The sequence below is a fragment of the Gorilla gorilla genome, chromosome 20 (genome assembly GCF_029281585.2).
Source record: "Gorilla gorilla gorilla isolate KB3781 chromosome 20, NHGRI_mGorGor1-v2.1_pri, whole genome shotgun sequence".
Classification (NCBI taxonomy): Eukaryota; Metazoa; Chordata; class Mammalia; order Primates; family Hominidae; genus Gorilla; species Gorilla gorilla.
In genome coordinates, this window is record NC_073244.2 from 12992009 (window position 1) to 13013403 (window position 21395).

At 48.0% G+C, this 21395-nt stretch overlaps 1 protein-coding gene across 7 annotated transcripts in view; it reads right to left on the reverse strand.

Annotated features, from left to right (window-relative positions):
- The window catches only part of INSR (insulin receptor), a 184860-nt gene that overhangs the window by 37996 nt on the left and 125469 nt on the right, over positions 1-21395 (reverse strand). For 4 of the 7 annotated variants that reach the window (XM_055371434.1, XM_055371433.1, XM_055371431.2 and 1 more), the window contains 5 exons: positions 20731-20945; positions 18165-18291; positions 16326-16576; positions 13182-13349; positions 2770-2971 (listed from right to left, as the gene is read on the reverse strand). In XM_055371434.1, the coding sequence (XP_055227409.1) occupies positions 2770-2971; positions 13182-13349; positions 16326-16576; positions 18165-18291; positions 20731-20945 (963 nt within the window). Of the gene's footprint in view, positions 1-502; positions 539-2769; positions 2972-13181; positions 13350-16325; positions 16577-18164; positions 18292-20730; positions 20946-21395 lie in introns of all 7 variants that reach the window. The other 3 variants (XM_055371432.1, XM_055371428.2, XM_055371429.2) reach the window with 1 other exon arrangement.

The window sequence follows — 21395 nt, forward strand, 5'->3', positions numbered from 1 at the left end:
CTGACTCTCCTCCGTGGAATTCAGTGAGCAACTCGGTGTTCTTTTGTTCATACCCTGTCGCCCTTTCATGAAAATATTCTGTTTCCAGATCAACCTCCATTCATGGTGTAGGAGCTGCTGGGTCGGGGCACCCAGCCGCGGGGAGCTCAGACTCCGGGGACCCCCACCCACCTCTGCAAATGCACGCGGGAGGTGCAGAGATGTTTAGTGAGCAAACAGTGGCTGCAAACAGAAGGCAGGGAGGGGGTACCCAGGAAGCACTCCCATGATTCTATGTTTTAGCAAGAGTGTGTTAGTGAAGGTTTCTCCCCACATTCATGCCCAGATTTCATTTCAGAGTGAAGGCATTGGATTTCTGAATTGGTGAAGCATCTGCTCTCCAGCACAGCTGCCCGCCGCATGCAAAAAGCCACAGAAACCCCTGGGTTCTCCGAGGCATCTGCCTGGCACGCCGCCGGCCCTGCGCGGAGCAGGCACCAGAGGTCGCACAGGTGAGTCATACCTAGGGTCCTCGGCACCAGTGCCTGAAGAGGTTTTTCTGTGGAAACAAAACCAACGCCTTTGAGGACAGAGGGAACTTCATTAGACAGACCACTGGGCTCTGACACTTGGAGGCCACATGTGTCCGAGTAAGGGCACCCTGGCTTTGACCCTGGACCACTCGCTCCCATCACTTGCTAGATGGAGTGAGCCACATCTTCCCCAGCAGGTGCAGGGGTCCAGCAAGGGAAGGGGAAGAAATCAGAGAAAATTCTCCCCAGAGACGGCCTGCTGAGGTGGCCCTGGGATGTCAAATGTGACTACATGTGGACATCACAACTGACTCAGCCACTTCTCCAAGTCTGGCAGAATTTTTCTTTTCTTTCCCTTCTTTCTTCTTTCTCTCTCTCTTTCTGGTTTCTTTCCTCTTTCTCCTTTTCTTTCCTCTTTCTTTTTTCTCTCTCCCTCTCTGTCCTTCCTTCCTTCTTTCCTCTTTCTTTTACTTTCTTTCTCTCTTTTTCCCTCTTTCCTTCCTTCATTTGCTTTCTTTCTCTTTCCTTCCTTCTTTTCATTTTCTTTCTCTCTTTCTTTTCTTTCTTTCCTTTTTTCCTTCCTTCCTTCCCTCCTCTCTCCCTCCCTTCCCCCCTTCTTTTCTCTGTCCTTTCTTTTTTCTCTCTTTCCTTTCTTTCTTTCTCTTTTCTTTTTCTTTCTTTCTTTCTTTCTTTCTTTCTTTCTTTCTTTCTTTCTGTCTTTCTTTCTTTTTCTTTCTCTCTTCCTTCCTTCCTCTTTCCCTCCCTCCCTCCATTCCTTTCTCTCTTTCTTTCTTTTTTTCCCTTCCTTCCTTCCTTCCTTTTTGAGACAGGGTCTTGCTCTGTTGCCCAGGCTGGAGTGCAATGGTGCCGTCATAGCTCACAGTAGCCTCCAACTCCTGTGCTCCAGCAATTCTCCCGCCTCAGCCTCCGGAGTAGCTGGGACTACAAGGCATGCACCAACATGTCTGGCTATTTTTTTTTTTTTTTTTCCTTTTTTAATAGAGATAGGGTCTCACTCTGTTGCTCAGGCTGGTCTCCACCTTTGGCCTCAACTGATTCTCCCACTTCGGCCTCCCAAAGTGCTGGGATTACACGAGTGAGCCACTGTGCCCAGCCAACATTTTGTTTTTAACAGGTGAAACAGTAACCACTTTGAAGCCTTGGCTGTCCCACTGAGCATTCTTTTGGACTCAGGGTCATAGGGGAAACATGCAACAAAAAAAGAAGAAAAAGAAAAGAAAAAAAAAGAGGATTCTTACACACTGGTGGTTCTGGGAGAAAAGTCTGCTGGGATGAATAGCATTGGTAAACATCTGAACACATACTTTTAATTTTTTTTAGAGACAGGGTCTCGCTCTGTCACCCAGGCTGGAGTGCAGTGGCGCCATCATCGCTCATCATAGCCTCCATCTCCTGGGCTCTTGTGATCCTTCTTCCTCAGCCTCCCCATGGGCTAGGAGTTCAGGCATGCATTACCATGCCTGACTAATTTTTAAACTGTTTTTTTTTTTTTTTTTTTTTTTTGTAGCGATGGGGTCTCATTATGTTGCCCAGGCTGGCCTCAAGCAACCCTACCACCTCGGCTTCCCAAGTAGCTGGGACCACAGGCTTACACCACTGCACCCAGCTAAAGCCTCAATCATCATGGCCAGGCACGGTGGCTCACAGCTATAATCCCAGCACTTCGGGAGGCCGAGGCAGGCAGATCACCTGAGGTCAGGGGTTCGAGCCCAGCCTGGCCAACATGGCAAAACCCCGTCTCTACTAAAAATATAAAAATTAGCTGGGCGTGGTGCTGCACACCTGTAGTCCCAGCTACTTGGGAGGCTGAGGCACAAGAATCACTTGAACCCGGAAAGGGTGAGCTGAAATTGCACCACCGCACTCCAGCCTGGACGATAGAGTGAGACTCTGTCAAAAAAAAAAAAAAAAGAGAGAGAGAGAAAAATGTTAATCGTCTAACGGAGTTTGTTTTGGAACTCACATGGAGACCAGCTCAGGAGAGGTAAGAAAGACAAATGCTGAGTTTTGTCCATTTTTCCCCTTTTGTGCGATTATTTGCTCTTCCTGATAAAATTCCCCTCGAAATTTCGAAATTGCAAGATCTCTTCCTCCACCCAGGAAAGGGCTCCATTCAGACTCCACCCACCCTTCTGCCGTCTCTGGGTCCCACTACCTCTCGGTCCCTAAGTAATGACCTTCCACCAACACCAAGCCAATTGGCACCCACTAAGAGAGCCCAGCGCCAAGTCCTGACCTGGGGACGAAAACCACGTTGTGCAGGTAATCCTCAAACGTCTTCCTAAACGAGGACTCCTCCAGCTCCTTCAGGATCTGAGAGTCTGTCTTTGGACAGGAGCAGCATTCGCCGGCCGAATCCTCATACTCACTCTGGTTGTGCTTCTGAGAATCTTCAGACTCGAATGGTGGAGACCAGGTCCTCGAGGGCAGCTTCAGCCCTGGAGAAAGAAACAGAAAAGGGGGGCTCAAGTCTCTGCGGCTGAACACACATACACACACACACACACCCCTACACACACACCACACACACACCACATATACACACACCACAAACACACAACCACACACACACCACACATACCACACACACACCACACACCATATGTACACCTCACACACCATACCACACACCACACACACCACACAAATCACATACTACACACACCCACGCCACACACCACACACACACCACACACGCACCACACACACCACACACACACCACATAACAGACCACACATACACACACCACACACCACAAACACACAACCACACACACCACACACACACACCATACACACACACCACACACACACCACACAACAGACCACACATACACACACCACACACCACAAACACACAACCACACACACCACACACACACACCATACACACATACCACACACACACCACACACACCATACACACCACACACAAACCACACACACCATACACACACATCACACACATGACCACACACACCCCACACACACCATACACGCACCACACACACCACACACCACATGCACACCTCACACACCATACCACACACCACACAAATGACACACACACCACACACACCCACACCACACACCACACACACACCATACACGCACCACACACACCACACACACACACAGTGAAGGGGGCCTTCTCATAGAAGCTGAGCTGAGACAGAGCCTAGATTTGAGTTCCGCTTTGGAAAAAGCCAGACACTATGGTTCACGCCTGTGGTCCCAGCTACTTGGGAGGCTCAGGTGAGAGGATCGCTTGAGCCCAGGAGTTCGAGGCTGCAGTGAGCTATGATTGCACCCCTACACTTCAGCCTGGGTGACAGAGTAGAACCCTGTCTCAAAAGATTAAAAATATAGCCGAGCACAGTGGCTCACACCCTTAATCCTGGCACTTTCGGAGGCCGAGGTGTGAGGATCACGTGAGCCCAGGAGTTCAAGACCAGCCTGGGCAATGTGGTGAAACCCTGTCTCTACTAAAAATAAAGTAAAATAACCAATAAAAGTAGGCCAGGCAGCTCACACCTGTAATCCCAGCACTTTGGGAGGCTGAGGTAGGCAGACCACCTGAGGTCAGGAGTTCGAGACCAGCCTGGCCAACATGGTGAAACCCCGTCTTTACTAAAAATACAAAAATTAGTCAGGTGTGGTGGCGCATGCCTGTAATCCCAGCTACTCAGGAGGCCGAGGCAGGAGAATCGCTTGAACCTGGGAGGTGGAGGTTGCAGTGAGCTGAGATGGCGCCACTGCACTCCAGCCTGGGTGACAGAGCGAGACTCCGTCTCAAAAAAATAATAAATAAATAAATAAAATATCTGTATCTAGAGTGTCATCTGAGAAGTGCATGTCAACATGTTTTATTAGGTTAGTGCATAAGTAATTGCAGCTTTTGCTATTAAAAGTAATGGCAAAAAACCACAATTACTTTTTTTTTTTTTTTTTTTTTTTTTGAGATGGAGTCTCGTTCTGTTGCCCAGGCTGGAGTGCAGTGGCGCAATCTTGGCTCACTGCAAGCTCCACCTCTTGGGTTCACACCATTCTCCTGCCTCAGCCTCCTGAGTAGCTGGGACTACAGGCGGCCGCTGCCACGCCCGGCTAATTTTTTGTATTTTTAGTAGAGATGGGGTTTCATTGTGTTAGCCAGGATGGTCTCGATCTCCTGACCTCGTGATCTGCCCGCCTTGGCCTCCCAAAGTGCTGGGATTACAGGCGTGAGCCACTGCGCCCGGCCCACAATTACTTTTGTACCAACCTAATAGAAACTGCCAGGTGGCCGGGCGTGGTGGCTCACTCCTGTAATCCCAGCACTTTGGGAGGCCAAGGCGGGCAGATCACCTGAGGTCAGGAGTTCCGGACCATCCTAGCCAACATGACGAAACCCCGTCTCTACTCAAAATACAAAAGTTAGCTGGGCGTGGTGGTGGGTGCCTGTAATCCCAGCTACTCAGGAGGCTGAGGCAGGAGGATCGTTTGAACCCAGGAAGCAGAGGTTGCAGTGAGCCGAGATCGAGCCATTGCACTCCAGCCTAGGCGACAACAGCAAGACTCTGTCTCAAAAAAAGGCAACAACTGCCCGACACCATAATCACAGGACTGAAGATTATAAGGTAACCAGATAATGCTTCTGTCTTCAATGGACTTACAGTCTACAATAAACTCATAAATACACAGTCACAGGTCAGATCTTGGGGTAAAAGAACAGTGGGTGTCTGGGGGTGCCATTTTCATGAAGGGGTCTCAAAGAAAGTCACCACTGAGACATCCTGAATTCAGCAAAGGAAAGCACCATCCACATATCGTGGTGTAAAGCAATTCAGACATAGCAGAAACCCAGCGGAAAGGCCCCAGGACAGGAATTTTCTTGGCACATTAAAAAATGTCTGGCCAGGCATGGTGGCCCTCTCCTGTAATCCCAGCACTTTGGGAGGCCGAGGCGGGAGGATCATTTGAGGTCAGGAGTTCGAGACCAGCCTGGCCAACATATAGTGAAACGCTGTCTCCACTAAAAAATCCAAAAATCAGCTGCACGTGGTGGTACATGCCTGTAGTCCCAGCTACTTGGGAGGCTGAGGCAGGAGAATCACTTGAACCTGGGAGGCGGAGGTTGCAGTGAGCCAAGATCACACCACTGCACTCCAGCCTGGGTGACGGAGGAAGCATTCCATCTCTCAAAAAAAAAAAAAAATCTCAGGAAACCAATGTAGCTAGAAGGGGGTGAGAGAGAGAATGGTGGGAGGGGTTTAGAAAAAGATAAAGGGGGCCAGGTACAGCGGCTCTTGCCCGTAATACCAGAACTTTGGGAGGCTGAGGGGGAAGGATCACTTGAGCCCAGGAGTTCAAGATGAGCCTGGCCAACAAGATGAAACTCCGTCTCTACCAAAAAATACAAAAATTAGCCAGGCATGGTGGTGTGCGCCTGTAATCCCAGCTACTCAGGAGGCTGAGGTAGGAGGATCGCTTGAGCCTGGGAAGTCGAGGCTGCAGTGAGCTGAGATGGGGCCACTGCACTCCAGCCTGGGCAACAGAGTGAAATCATGTTGAAGAAGAAGAAAAAGAAAGAAGAAGGAGAAGGAGGAGGAGGAGAAGGAGCCAGGTCACAGCTGCATGAAGGAATCAATCAATCAATTAATCGACCACACAAATAAGATGGGAGGGCAGAGTAGAATTCCATATGGAATTCTTTTTTTTGAGACAGTCGCCCAGGCTGGAGTGCAGTGGTGTGATCTTGGCTCACTGCAGCCTCCGCCTCCTGGATTCAAGTGAGTCTCCTGCCTCAGCCTCTCAAGTAGCTGGGATTACAGGCACCTGCCACCACCCTGGCTAATGTTTTGTATTTTTAGCAGAGACAGAGTTTCATCATGTTGGCCAGGCTGGTCTGGAACTCCTGACCTCATGTGATCTGCCCACCTTGGCCTCCCAAAGTGCTGGAATTACAGGCCTGAGTCACCACACTGGGCCTCCACATGGAATTCTAAGGGGTCCATTCACGAGTCCAGAAATCACACTTGATCAGTGAATGGTTCTCACCCAGGGGGTGATTTTGTCTCCTACTAGGGACATTGGGCAACATCTGGAGATATTTTTAGGTGTCAGGACCTGGCTGGGGCGTCCTCCTGGAGCATGGAATGGGTGGAGACCAGGGATGCTGCTCAGCACCCTGAAGTGCTCGGGACAGTCCCACCCCAGAGAATGATCGAACGCCAGATAGAAAAAACACCAAGACAGAGAAACCCTGACCTAAAGGCATGAGAGGAGATAGAGGAAGGAACTTTTCAAACATGCATAGAAAAGGGAATTTAAAAATTAATAAATGAAGAAGAACACCACTAGCTTATAAAGGTAGCAGTCCTAAAAATACAAAATACAATACTATTTCTCTCTTTTTTTTTTTTTTTTTTTGAGATGGGGTCTTGCTCTGTCGCTGAGGCTGCAGTGCAGTGGCGCAATCTTGGCTCACTGTAACCTCTGCCTCCTGGGTTCAAGCGATTCTCCTGTCTCAGCTCCACTCCCCGTAACTGGGATTACAGGCATGCACCATCACACCTGGCTAATTTTTTGTTTGTTTGTTTTTGTTTTTGGGACGGAGTCTCGCTCTTGTCGCCCAGGCCGGACTGCAGTGGCACGATCTCGGCTCACTGCAAGCTCCGCCTCCCAGGTTCACGCCATCCTCCTGCCTCAGCCTCCCAAGTAGCTGGGACTACAGGCGTGCACCACCATGCCCGGCTAATTTTGTATTTTTAGTAGAGACGGGGTTTGGCCATGTTGGCCAGGCTGGTCTGAACTCCTGACCTCAGGTGGTCCGCCCGCCTCAGCCTCCCAAAGTGCTGGGATTACAGGCTTGAGCCACCGCGCCCGGCATTTTTTTTGTATTTTTATTAGAGACAGGGTTTTGCCATGTTGGCCAGGCTGGTCTTGAACTCCCGACCTCAGGTGATTCACCCGCCTTGGCCTCCCAAAGTGCTGGGATTACAGGCGTGAGCCACTGCGCCCAGCCAATTTTTGTATATTTTTTTTTTTTTTTTGGTAGAGACAGAGTTTTGCTGTGTTGGCCAGGCTGATCTCAAACTCCTGAGCTCGAATGATCTGCCCGCCTTGGCCTCCCAAAGTGCTGGGATTACAGGCATGAGCCATCGCACCCAGCCTACAATACTTAAGTACCGCAGCTGGTCAAGTCTTAAGCCCTGAAGTCAAATCCCAGGGTTCTTGTGACCCATGGTGCAAGCACAGTTAACGCCTCAGGTACAGCCACTAAGATGGACGGACATAGCTCTTTACAAGCAAAATCTGCAACAGTCCCTGGAGAGTCACCTCCCCTGCTGCCACCCTGCTTGGTGCCTGGTGACTGCTGAGCAAAGGAAATTCCATTCTCTCTCCTCCCCTTAATGCCTCGAGGATAGACAATAAGCTCTAACTTGTGTATCAAGTACCTTCCTGTGAATGGTGAGTATCCACTCGGAAACCCAAGTGTGTACACAGCTTTAAAAGCCTATGAGAGACTGGAAAATACTTCTTAAGTTTATAAATAGACATAGAATAACCTGCCTGGGTTAACTCTGATGGGAGCTAGTTACAGCATTACAGATGGAAAAAAAAAAGTAGAACTGCCTGAATAAGGGAAGCTCCTGGTATTATTATTATTATTATTATTATTATTATTATTATTATTATTTGGAGAGGAAGGGATATTTGTTCAGGCACAGGTATCATTCCTGATACCTGCTACCTCTTGCTAGAATCCACTGCATGAAACATGGTACACTGTGGTTTTTCTGAGATTAGAAAAATGAAGCATAATGGGCCAGGCGTGGTGACTCACGCCTGTAATCCCAGCACGTTGGGAGGCCAAGGTGGTCAGATCACGAGGTCAGAAGATCGAGACCATCTTGCCTAACATGGTGAAACCCCATCTCTACTAAAAAATACAAAAAATTAACCGGGTGTGGTGGCGGGCGCCTGTAGTCCCAGCTACTCGGGAGGCTGAGTCAGGAGAATGGCGTGAACCTGGGAGGTGGAGCTTACAGTGAGCCGAGATCACGCCACTGCATTCCAGCCTGGGTGACAGAGCGAGACTCTGTCTCAAAAAAAAAAAAAAGAAAAGAGAAGAAAAATGAAGCATAATGAAATCTCTAGAATCAGATTCACAGAGACAGAAAGGAGGATGGTGGGTGCTGGGGCTGGGGGAAGGAGAAGGGGAGTGAGTGTTTCATGGGGACAGAGTTTCAGTTTGAGAAGATGAGAAAGTTCTGGAGATGATGGTGGTAATGGCCGCACAACCACGGCAATGCACTTAATGCAGCTCAACTGTGCTCTTAAACATGGTTATAATAATAAATTGTATGTGATGTATATTTTACCGTGATAACAACATATACACTAGTGATATTAACAGGAAGGGTTTGTAAGCTTATTTATTTGTGTGTGTGTGTTTTAAATTGTGGAAAAATAAACATCACATAAAATTTACCAATTTATCATCTCAATTTTTGTTTTGTTCTGTTTTGTTTTGTTTTTGGCGGAGTCTTGCTCTGTTGCCAGGCTGGAGTGCAATGGCATGATCTCGGCTCACTGCAACCTCCGCCTCCCAGATTCAAGCGATTCTCCTGCCTCAGCCTCCTGAGTAGCTGGGATTACAGGCACCCACCACCACACCCAGCTAATTTTTGTATTTTTAGTAGAGACGGGGTTTCACCATGTTGCCCAGGCTGGTCTCGAACTCCTGGCCTCAAAGTGATCCACCCCACCTCGGCCTCCCAGTGTGCTGGGATTACAGGTGTGAGCCACTGTGCCCGGTAAATCTCAACCATTTTAAGTGTGCAGTTCTGTGGTATTAAGTGCATTCACAATGTTGTGCAATCATCACCACCATCATCTCCGGAACTTTCTCATCTTCCCAAACTGAAACTCTGTCCTCAACCCGTCCCCTCCGCAGTCCCTGGCACTCCCCATTCTACTTTCTGTCTCTATGAATCTGAGGACTCTAGGGACCTCCTAGGAGTGAAATCACACAGAATTTGTCCTTAGTGAGTTTCCTTTTAATGATATTAACTTTGTGACAATTACAAATAAAACCATGTTTAAATGGTCCCTTGGTAATTACAGATTTAGACTTTCGGAATTAAAAAAAAAAAAAAAGGAAGCTTTGAGTGACATTGCTGGTGGCAGCTCTCACGGGTGGTTCTGGTTACTTGAATGCAGGGCCAACAGCTTACAGCGGAGCTGATGACTGGACTCACCCTGGAGTTATATAAAGCATCAGAGCAGATAAATCACGTTTGCAACCCTCGGCTCCGGCGGGGATGATGTCACACACATACATATAGCATATGAGCTTAGAGCTGGGACAGCTCCCAGAGATCATCTGTCCTCCCGCCCCTTCTCCCAAAAAGGAGGCAGACGGTGACTTGCTTGGGAACTTAGCCAAAGCCCTTCAGCAGGTCAGGGCCAGAGCCAAGAGCAAATGTTGAGCTCCCGGCCTCAGCCACACCTCACCAATGGCCCCCTGGCCTTCTCCTCCAGGGTCATGGACCGAGGATATCACTAACAGAAAATATCTCAAGAAAAATACATCAAGACGCACAAGGAAACCAAAACTAAAGAAGGAAATGGGCCCAGCGCAGTAGCTCAGGCCTGTAATACCAGCACTTTGGGAGGCTGAGGCAGGAGGATCGCTTGCAGTCAGGAGTTCGAGACCACCCTGGGCAACATATCAAGATCCCCACCTCTAAAAAATTATTATTATTTTTATTATTATTATTTTTCTTAGATGGAGTTTCGCTTTTGTTACCCAGGCTGGAGTGCAATGGTGCAATCTCGGCTCATTGCAACCTCCACCTCCCGGGTTCAAGCGATTCTTGTGCCTCAGCCTCCTGAGTAGCTGGGATTACAGGCCCACGCCTGGCTAATTTTTGTATTTTGAGTAGAGACGGGGTTTTGCCATATTGGCCAGGGTGGTCTCAAACTCCTGACCCCTGGTGATCCACCCGCCTCGGCCTCCCAAAGTGCTGGGATTACAGGCATGAGCCACTGTGCCCGGCCTAAAACATTATTTTAAGTAATTAGCCAGGTATAGTGTCTCAGGCCTGTAGTCCTGTGTGGTCCAGCTACTCAGGAGGCTGAGGCGGGAAGATCGTTTGAGCCCAGGAGTTCAAGCCTGCAGCGAGCTATGATTGTGCCACTGCACTCCAGCCTGGACAACAGAGTGAGACCCCATCTCAAAAAAGAACAAGAAAAAGAAAAAGAAAAAAGTGACAGACGCTTCTCCAGTTTGGTGGGTTTTTTAAAAACCCAATGTTAAAATAATTTTAGGCTGGGCACGGTGGCTCACGCCTGTAATCCCAGCACTTTGGGAGGCTGAGGCGGGTGGATCATTTGAGGTCAGGAATTCAAGACCACCCTGGCCAACATGGTGAAACCCCGTCTCTACTAAAAATACAAAAATTAGCCGGTGTAGTGGCAGCACCTGTAATCCCAGCTATTCAGGAGGCTAAGGCACAAGAATCGCTTGAACCCAGCAGGCGGAGGTTGCAGTGAGCCAAGATCAAGCCACTGCACTCCAGCCTGGGTGACAGAGTGAGACTCCATGTCAAAAAAAAAAAAAGAAAAGAATAATAATAATAATTTTAAACTAATGTATACACACTAGTTTGAGACTTTAAATATTATTCCATTTTCCTTCAGATGGATGGAGGCCCATTAAGTAAACAAGGTTAAGAAAAATTTGTCATTAAGTTTTATAATAAAATTATTTATTTATATAATTATTTATATTATAAATTTTATTTATAAATATAATTTTTATACAATAAAATGATTTCACAACATTGTGAATGCACTTAACGCCTTTGTTTTTATTTTGTATAATTTTTTTTATATATATAGAGACAGGGTCTTGCTCTGTCACCCAGGCTGAAGTGCATTGGAATAATCATAGCTCACTGCGGACTTGAACTCCTGGGCTCAAGAGATCCTCCCGCCTGGGCCTCCCAAGTAACTGGGACTACAGGTGTACACCACCATTTTTTAAAATTTTTGTAGAGATGGGATCTTGCTATGTTGCCCAGGCTGGTCTCAAACTCCTGGCCTCCAGTGATCCTCCCACCTTGGCCTCCCAATGTGCTGGGATTACAGGCATGAGCGCCAAGCCTGGCAGACATTTTTAATTGAAAGTATGGGGTGGGGGATATGAGATAACCGATTCTTGCTGCCTTCGATCCTTACAACTAAAGGATCTCAGTGGGGCCAAAATCCTTCCCTGACTTTGTCAATAACCATTAGTTGTGTTTCTAGCTTTGCACGGAAGTCTTGCGTGGGTTAACGCAGCTGCATCCCCATCAGTGTGAGGAGGGATGAAGAGAACAAGGAAGGCAGGGAGGGAGAAAGAAGGAGAGACAAGAGGAGAAAATCCCAGAGGGAAATGGTGCCAAGACATGGGAAAAATCTGGTTTTGACACAAGTCTTCAGTGTGTGCTTGTGTTACGATGTTTAAAAATGTGTATGTATGAGCCGGTCATAGTGGCTCACGCCTGTAATCCCAGCGCTTTGGGAGGCTGAGGTGGGTGAATTGCTTGAAGCCAGGAGTCTGAGACCAGCCTGGGCAATATAAGGAGACTCCATCTCTACAAAAAGAAGTTTAAAAATTAGCCAGGGCCAGGCGCGGTGGCTCATGCCTGTAATCACAGCACTTTGGGAGGCCGAGGTGGGTGGATCATTTGAGGTCAGGAGTTCAAGACCAGACTGGCCAACATGGTGAAACCCCATCTCTACTAAAAATATAAAAATTAGCCGGGTGTGGTGGCAGGCGCCTGTAGTCCCAGCTACTCAGGAGCCTGAGGCAGGAGAATCGCTTGCGCCTGGGAGGCAGAAGTTGCAATGAGCCGAGATCATGCCACTGCACTCCAGCCTGGGTGAGAGAGTGAGACCCTGTCTCAAAAAAAAAAAAAAAAAAAAAAAATTACCTGGGCATGCTGGTGCACACCTGCGGACAATTGTGGTGTTCCAGCAACTCATGAGGCTGAGGCAAGAGGATTGCTTGAGCCTGGGAGGTGGAGGTTGCAGTGAGCAGAGATCATGCCACTACACTCCAGCCTGGGCAACAGAGTAAGACCCTGTCTCAAAAAAAAAATAATAATAATAGGCCGGGTGTGGTGGCTCATGCCTGTAATCCCAGTACTTTGGGAGGCTGAGGCGGGTGGATCACCTGAGGTCACCTGAGGTCAGGAGTTTGAGACCAGGCTGGCCAACATGGAGAAACCCCGTCTCTACTAAAAATACAAAATTAGCCGGGCGTGGTGGCGCATGCCTGTAATCCCAGCTACTCGGGAGGCTGATGCAGGAGAATCACTTGAACCCGAGAGGTGGAGGTTGTGATGAGCCAAGGTCGCGCCATTGCACTCCAGCCTGGGCAACAAGAGTGAAACTCCATCTCAAAAAAGTAAATAAATAAAAAATAAAATAAATAAATAAATAGATAAAAACATGTATGTGTGTTTTCATATGAGATAGAATGGAGTGTGTGTGTGTGTGTGTGCCTTCCGACACTGAGACATGGGAAGAGATAGCTGCTTCCCTAGAGGTGAAGCAAAGTGCATCAGACACATGTGTGCAAACCCCACTGATCCTAGCACAGCTGCCCGCACTCACCTTTGAGGCAATAATCCAGCTCGAACAGCTCACTGTCTTCCGCCTGCCTCTCCCAGAAAACCAGGTAGTGGGTGATGTTGCCATTGGGGTCGGAGGGGGGTTTCCACTTCAAAATAATCTGGGATGATGAGTTAGACACTGAGATTGGATCCAGGGGCACGGAGGGGTCTGCCAAGGAGAAAGGAAATGGGTCCATCATGAGAAACAGTGTGCAAAAAAAGCTGGTGGGAGGATGGCGGGGGACACACAAGTTAAAGACATCATGAGGGCACCCATCCCAGCACTTTGGGCGGCCAAGGCAGGCGGATCACGAGGTCAGGAGTTCGAGACCATCCTGGTTAACACAGTGAAACCCCGTCTCTACTAAAAATACAAAAAATTAGCCAGGTGTGGTGGCGGGCGCCTGTAGTCCCAGCTACTCGGGAGGCTGAGGCAGGAGAATGGCCTGAACCTGGGAGGCGGAGCTTGCAGTGAGCCGAGATTGCGCCACTGCACTCCAGCCTGGGTGACAGAGCAAGAGTCCGTCTCAAAACAAAACAAAACAAAAAAGAAAAAAAAAACCACCACCAACCAACCAAACAAAACCCAAAAAACCCAAAGTAACGGAGGTGGCCGAGGGAGCTGGGGATGGGGAGGGAGTCCAAACACCCGGGAGCTAGAAGTTTCTGAAAACTGTAAGTCTTTTGGTGTCACTAAAAGATACAGGATGAATGAGCGGGGATTAACTGAAGAAGATAGGGTTGATTTATAAAGTTTGAATTTGAGGCCAGGCACAGTGGCTCATGCCTGTAATCCCAGCACTTTGGGAGGCCGAGGTGGGCGAATCATCTGAATCACCTGAGATCAGGAGTTCGAGACTACACCTGGCCAACATGGTGAAACCCTATCTCTACTAAAAAAAAAAAAAAAAAAAAAATTAGCTGGACATGGTGGTGGGCGCCTGTAATCTCAGCTTCCTGGGAGGCTGAGGCAGGAGAATCTTGAACCTGGGCAGAGGTTGCAGTGAGCTGAGAATGCGCCATTGAACTCCAGCCTGAGAGACAAGAGTGAAACTCCGTTAAAAAAAAAAAAAAAAAAAAAAAAAAAGCTTGAATTTGAGCCTATAGGATGGGGTTTCTCACCCTTAGTACTATTGGCTTTTAGGGCTGGATAATTCTTTGTCATGAAGGAGGGTGCATCCTGTGTGTTGCAGGACATGGAACAGCCTCTCTGGCTTCCACCCACGAAATGCCAGTGGCTTCATCTCCACAGCTGTAACAACCAAAGATGTCTCCAGACATTGATTGGCAGCTGTTCCCTGGAAGAGCAGTTAACCTCCTTTGGGAACTACTGCTATAAGAGAAGCACTTAGGTTTTACAAAAATATAATTAGGCTGGGCCCAGTGGCTCATGCCTGTAATCCCAGCACTTTGGGAGGCCAAGGTGGGCGGATCATTTGAGGTCAGGAGTTCCAGAGCAGCCTGGCCAACACGGTGAAGCCCCATCTCTATTAAAAATACAAAAATGGCTGGGCGCGGTGGCTCATGCCTGTAATCCCAGCACTTTGGGAAGCCGAGGCGGGAGGATCACCTGAGGCTCGGAGTTCAAGACCAGCCTGACCAACATGGAGAAACCTTGTCTCTACAAAAAAAAAAAAAAAAAAAAAAAAAAAATCGCCAATCGTGGTGGTGCATGCATGTAATCCCAGTTACTCGGGAGGCTGAGGCAGGAGAATCGCTTGAACCCGGGAGGCAGAGGTTGCAGTGAGCTGAGATAGTGCCATTGCACTCCAGCCTGGGCAACAAGAGCGAAACTCCATCTCAAAAACAAAACAAAACAAAACAAAACAAAAAAAAGGCTGGCATGGCGGCTCATACCTGTAATCCCAGCACTTTAGGAGGCCAAGGTGGGCAGATTGCAGGTCAAGAGATTGAGACCATCCTGGCCAACATGGTGAAATCCCATCTCTACTAAAAATACAAAAATTAGCTGGGCATGGTGGCACGCCTGTAGTTGCAGCTACTTGGGAGGCTGAGGCAGGAGAATCACTTGAACCGGGACGGGGAAGTTACAGTGAGCTGAGATCACACCACTGCACTCCAGCCTCGGTGACAGAGTGAGACTCTGTCTCAAAAAACAAAACAAAACAAAACAAAAATTAGCCAAGTGTGCTGTAATCCCAGCAACTTGGGAGGCTGAGGCAGGAGAATCACTTGAACCTGGGAGGTGGAGGTTGCAGTGAGTCCAGATGGCGCCACTGCACTCCAGCCTGGGTGACAGAGTGAGACTCCATTTCAAACAAACAAACAAAACATAATTAAATTGCTATGAAATACTCCAGGCCAAAACAAACAACAAAACAAAAAGAAGTAACAAGTGGGAAGAGGGAAGAGGCATCGAGATGAAACAAAAATGACCAAAGGCTGAAGCTGAGAGGTGGCTAACTATGGGGTTTTTGTTCTGTGTTGTGAATATTTGACAATTTTTCATAATAGGATGAAAAATATAAATATTCCCATCAAGTGGCTTGTTGCTACTGCCTCGTCTGAAACTATAAGCCTCAATACCCAGCCCCTTTAAAAGCCAATAACTGACTGGGCAAGGTGGCTCACACTTCTAATCCCAGGACTTTGGGAGGCCAAGGCAGGAGGATCACTTGAGGCCAGGGGTTCAAGACCAGCCTGGGTAACACAGCAACGTTCTGTCTCTACAAGAAATACAAAAATTAGCTGGGTGTAGTGGTGCATGCCTGTAGTCCCAGCTACTCAGGAGGCTGAGGTGGGAGAATTACTTGAACCTGGGAGGCGAAGGTTGCAGTGAGCCGAGATCATGCCATTGCACTCCAGTCCGGGTGACAGAGTGAGACTTCGTCTCAAAGAAAAAAAAAAAAAAAAGCCACACATGGTGGTATACTCTGGTAGTTCCTTCCACTTAGGAGGCTGAGGCAGGAGGATTGCTTGAGCCCAGGAGTTTGAGGCTGCAGTGAGCCATGATCACGCCACTGCACTGCACTCCAGCCTGGGTGACAAAGTAAGACCCTGTCTAAAAAAAAAAAAAAGGCCAATAACCATATCGAGGAGCATTTTATACAACCTCACTGCATCAGCCTGTTAAAAGCAAGAGCTCCGATTCACATACGAATTCACATTCCCAAGACACACTCACTGGTGGCATCTGTCTGGACATAAATGATGTCACTCTTGGCCCCATAGGTCCGGCGTTCATCCGAAAAGGTGACCAGGGTCTTCACGAAGATGGCATACTGGGTCCAGGGCTTGAGACCCCGCATCAGCCACCCTGGGTGGTTCTGTGATTTGGGGTCATTGGACCTCAGGGGTGGGTCAATGTCTACCACCGTCCAACTGTTGGAACCACATGCATCCTGCCCGTCGAACTCCGTCACATTCTGATAAGGGCTTTCAAGACAAAACAGCAGAAGGCAGTTACCCTTACAAGACCGTCACACTGAGTGCCGTGCAGATGAGGCCTGGGAAGTTACATCCTATAGGGTCACATGTTACTCACCCAACAATCTAATGCCGCAAGAAAAAATAACTCGGGAACAGCCAAAGAGAAAGGAACTGTCAACCCTGACATCTCAATGAAAAAACACAGCTTGGGCATCCCTTATTCAAAATACTTGAGACTTGGCCAAGTGCAGTGGCTCACGCCTGTAATCCCAGCACTTTGGGAAGCCGAGAATGGCGGATCACCAGAAGTCAGGAGTTTGAGACCAGCCTGGCCAACATGGTGAAACCCCGTCTCTACTAAAAATACAAAAATTATCTGGGCATGGTGGCAGTTGCTTGTAATCCCAGCTATTCAGGAGGTTGAGGCAGGAAAATTGCTTGAACCCGGGAGGCAGAGGTAGCATCAGCTGAGATCGCACCACTGCACTCCAGTCTGGGCGACAAAGGGAGACTCTGTTTCAAAAATGTAAATAAATAAATAAATAAATAAATAAATAAATAAATAAATAAATAAATGCTTGGGACCAGAAGTGTTTTGGATTTTGGATATTTTGGGGTTTTGAAATATTTGCATTTTACTAGTTAATTTGCATTGTACTGGTTCAGCATCTCTAATCTAAAAATCTGAAATCTGAAATGCTCCAATAAGCATCTCCTTTGAGTATCAAGTCGGCCCTCAAAAAGCTTTGGATTTTGGAGCATTATAAATTTCAGATTTTCAGATTAGGGATACTCAGTCTGTAGTAATAGTAATAGCAGGAGCTCCCTCACAAGTTACTGATAAGATTAGACTGTGTGTAAGTGCTCAGCAAGGCACAAGGTAAATCTTGAGGGCTAGAACTATTATTAATATTACTACTGGTCAGGTGTGGTGCCTCATGCCTGTAATCCCAGCACTTTGGGAGGCCAAGGTGGGCAGATCACCTGAGGTCAGGAGTTCGAGACCAGCCCGGCCAACATGGCAAAACCCGTCTCTATCAAAAATACACAAATTAGCTACGTGTGATGGTGCATGCCCATAATCTCAGCTACTCAAGAGACTGAGGCAGGAGAATCGCTTGAACCCGGGAATCAGAGGTTGCAGTGAGCCAAGATCGTGCCACTGCACTGTACCCTGGGCAACAGAGCAAGACTCTGTCTCAAAAAAAAAAAAAAAAATGGGGATAAAAAAGAAAAATAGATAAGCAATACATTTGATAACATCCACTCAGTAGGCTGAGCTCCTGACTACCAAAGATGTCTGATGAGACATACACAGGCAAGGCAAAATGGAATATTGCCCCAGGAAACTGGCCAGTCCGGGCTTCTACGGGAAAGCTGTCTGCTTCCATTTTAGGCATTTGATAAAAGCAGACACTATTGACTTTGCATGCCATCGACTGGTGAGATTGTAAAAAGGAACCTAAGATATTTATTCCAGGAGGAGGAGGGAGATAGACAGGAACCCAAGAGGGGCAGATTGGAGCACAAACGTAGCAAGCACAGAGCCAGCCAGCCCTCGCCTCCACAGTGCCTCTCTAACTCTTCTACTTACGCCTCTTTGTAGAACAGCATGAACCCCAAGAGGTCTCGGAAGTCGGGGGGCCAGTACGGCTCCCATCTCAGCAAGATCTTGTCAAAAGATGTCCGAATGTAAGAAAATTTAAGTAACTCATTTTCACCTGGAAAAGTTAAAACAAAAGGCAAAAATGAGCTATTTCAGTGTAGTTTCAGACCAAAGCCTGGGACCCCCACACTTCGTGGAGGGACCGTGAGAAGGCAGAGGGGACGCTGCTATTCCCTTAAGGGTCTCCTCCCCATGTGCCTGGCTGAGTATGAATGGGGGAAGATTCAAAGGTAAGAGTCAGTCTTGCAACTTGGCCACTCACACTCACGTAAGCCAATGACTTGACTCAGCCAGACAGTCAACTGAATAAGCGCAGTCTGTACCCACGCAAGAAGGACAACCGGCCAATAGTTATTGGAGGAAGGGATTTCCAAGGGTGATGTTTGTCCTGACACAACGTTGTCTCGCACATGGACTTGTAAGACTGACCTGGAAGGAGGTGCAACTCCAGTGCAAATAAACCCATGCCAAGTGAGTTTAGAGAGCCTGCAGATCATTAGACATTGGAGAGACGCATCTAAGTAATTCTCTCTGCCTAGAAGACAAACCCTCTCCTAAACCTCACCCCAACCTCGCTCTCTCTCCTTGCACTACATTTTTTTTGAGACAGTCTTGCTCTGTCACCAAGGCTGGAGTGCAGTCCACCTACCGGGTTTAAGCAATTCTCATGCCTCAGCCTCTCAAGTAGCTGGGATTACAGGCACCCACCACCACGTCCAGCTAGTTTTTGTATTTTTTTTTTTTTTAGTAGAGATGGGGTTTCACCACATTGGCCAGGCTGGTCTCGAACTCCTGACCTCAAGTGATCTGCCCACCTCAGCCTCCCAGAGTGCTGGGATTCCAGGCGTGAGCCACCATGCCCAGCCCTTGCACTACATTTTGACATAAGTAACTAACTCCCCATGAAGGTGTCCCAGAAGCCCTTGGCAGCTCACTGTTTAGAATCTGTCAGGGAAGTGCAGTCAGCGGCAGCCTGCAGCTGCAGAAACTGCAGGACCTGCTGTAGCATTCCAGCCAAAACCTGACTCTCCCTGGACAGCCCCCACCTATGACTGAGCTTGGTAGATGCCTGGCCGTCCCTTTGCAATGCAGAACTTCCCTGCAGACAACCGTGGCCTTGATCTCTTTCTGGGTTTGGCCAAGACTCAGGGATGCATCACCATCTGAGACTCTCCCAGCCCTGTCCTCCCTCCTTCCCGCTCTCTGTTCACAGAGGTCAGACACACGCTATTGTCAAAAGGCTCTTCATGGCTGAGCATGGTGGCTCACACCTGTAATCTCAGCACTTTGGGAGGCCGAGGCGGGAGGATCACCTGAGGTCAGGAGTTCAAGACCACCCTGGCCAACATGGCAAAACCCTGTCTCTACTAAAAATACAAAAAAAAAATTAGCCGGGCTTGGTGGCCTGTGCCTGTAATCCCAGCTACTCTGGAGGCTGAGGCGAGAGAATTACCTGAACCCAGGAGGAGGAGGTTGCAGTGAGCCAAGATCACGCCACTGCACTCCAGCCCTGGGTGACAGAGCAAGACTCTGTCCCAAAAAAAAAAAAAAAAAAAGAAGCTCTTCCTCTGTTTCATATTTTATGAATATTACCCTCAATACATTTTCTGCACTCCTAACTTCAACTTGGCAGTCACTTCCCAGGAGATGCAGACTGACATAGGTATTTTACTCAACTTTGAAGTCTTCAGCATCAGCCTGATACACATCTAAGAAGGTGTCATCCATTCATCCATCATTCATTCATCCATTCATTCAGTGCTTGTATGACTTCATCCCGTATCCAGTACTATATGGCACAGTAAGCATAGTGATAATATTAATAAATGTGCAGAATCTGCCCTCAGTAAGAAAGCCTATCACACAGTGAGTTGTTAGAGAGAAGTAATACCCCCTGGGGGTGACTGTGATGGATGAGAGAGGACAGCCACATTATCTGGTTTGTGGACCACTTACAGCAGGGGTCCCCAGCCCCTGGGCCACAGACCAGTACTTATCCATGGCCTGTTAGGAACAGGGCTGTACAGCAGGAGGTGAGTGATGGGTGAGCAAGTGAAGCTTCATCTGTATTTACAGTCACTCCCCATCGCTTGCATGACCACCTGAGTTCTGCCTCCTGTCAGATTAGCGGTGGCATTAGATTCTCACAGGGGCGTGAACCCTATTGTGAACTGTGTACATGAGGTATCTAGACTGCACACTCCTTATGAAAATCTAATGCCTGATGATCTGTCACTGTCTCCCATCACTCCCAGCTGGGACCATCTAGTTGCAGGAACACAAGCTCAGGGTTCCCACTGATTCTACATGATGGTGAGTTGTACAATTCTTTCATTATATATTACAATGTAATCATAATAGGAATAAAGTGCACAGTAAACGTAATGCACTTGAATCATGCTGAAACCATCCCCACCCACCACCAGTCCATGGAAAAACCATCTTCCACTAAACCGGTCCCTCGTGCCAAAAAGGTTAGGGACCAGTGACTTACAGGATGCCTGGTCGCCATTGGTCTTCAGGGCAATGTCGTTTCTCTCCTGGCGCCCCTTGGTTCCTGAAACTTCTTCCATCTTGTGGATTTCTGACAAGCAGAGTTTGGGGTTATAGTGGAAGAAGAGTTTCCCCTGAGTGATGGTGAGGTTGTGTTTGCTCCAATCCCAGAGCTGCCTTAGGTTCTGGTTGTCCAAGGCATAGAAGGAGTAGTTCCTATGGAAATAACACACACATCTAGTCATTCAACGGCTGGTCTTCTACAACCCCAAGATGGTATGGCCATGCTCAGAGTTGATCTTGTTCAGTGCGACATGCCTAATCCTCTCCATTTGCTTGGCGCATACTCAACACATATTTGTTGAATGTGGATAACAGAGGAAGTTGAGGAAGTTTTCATGGCCAGGAAGGAGGCTCAGCTCAGTCTTGAAGAGGGGTGGTGAGTCTGTGATGGACTGAGGAATAGGTTTTGCAGAAACCAATTTCTGCAAATAGGGGAAATCCTGATAACACAGAGGCACCTAAGCTGAGTTCAGGGAAGAGCAAAGTAGCCTGTTTTGGCCAATAGGTGACAGGAAATAGCTGTAGTTGCAATGGACCAGACCCTCTAGTATATTGCATGCCAGACCAAGACCAAGAACATGTGGCCATCCTTAATAAGGAGAA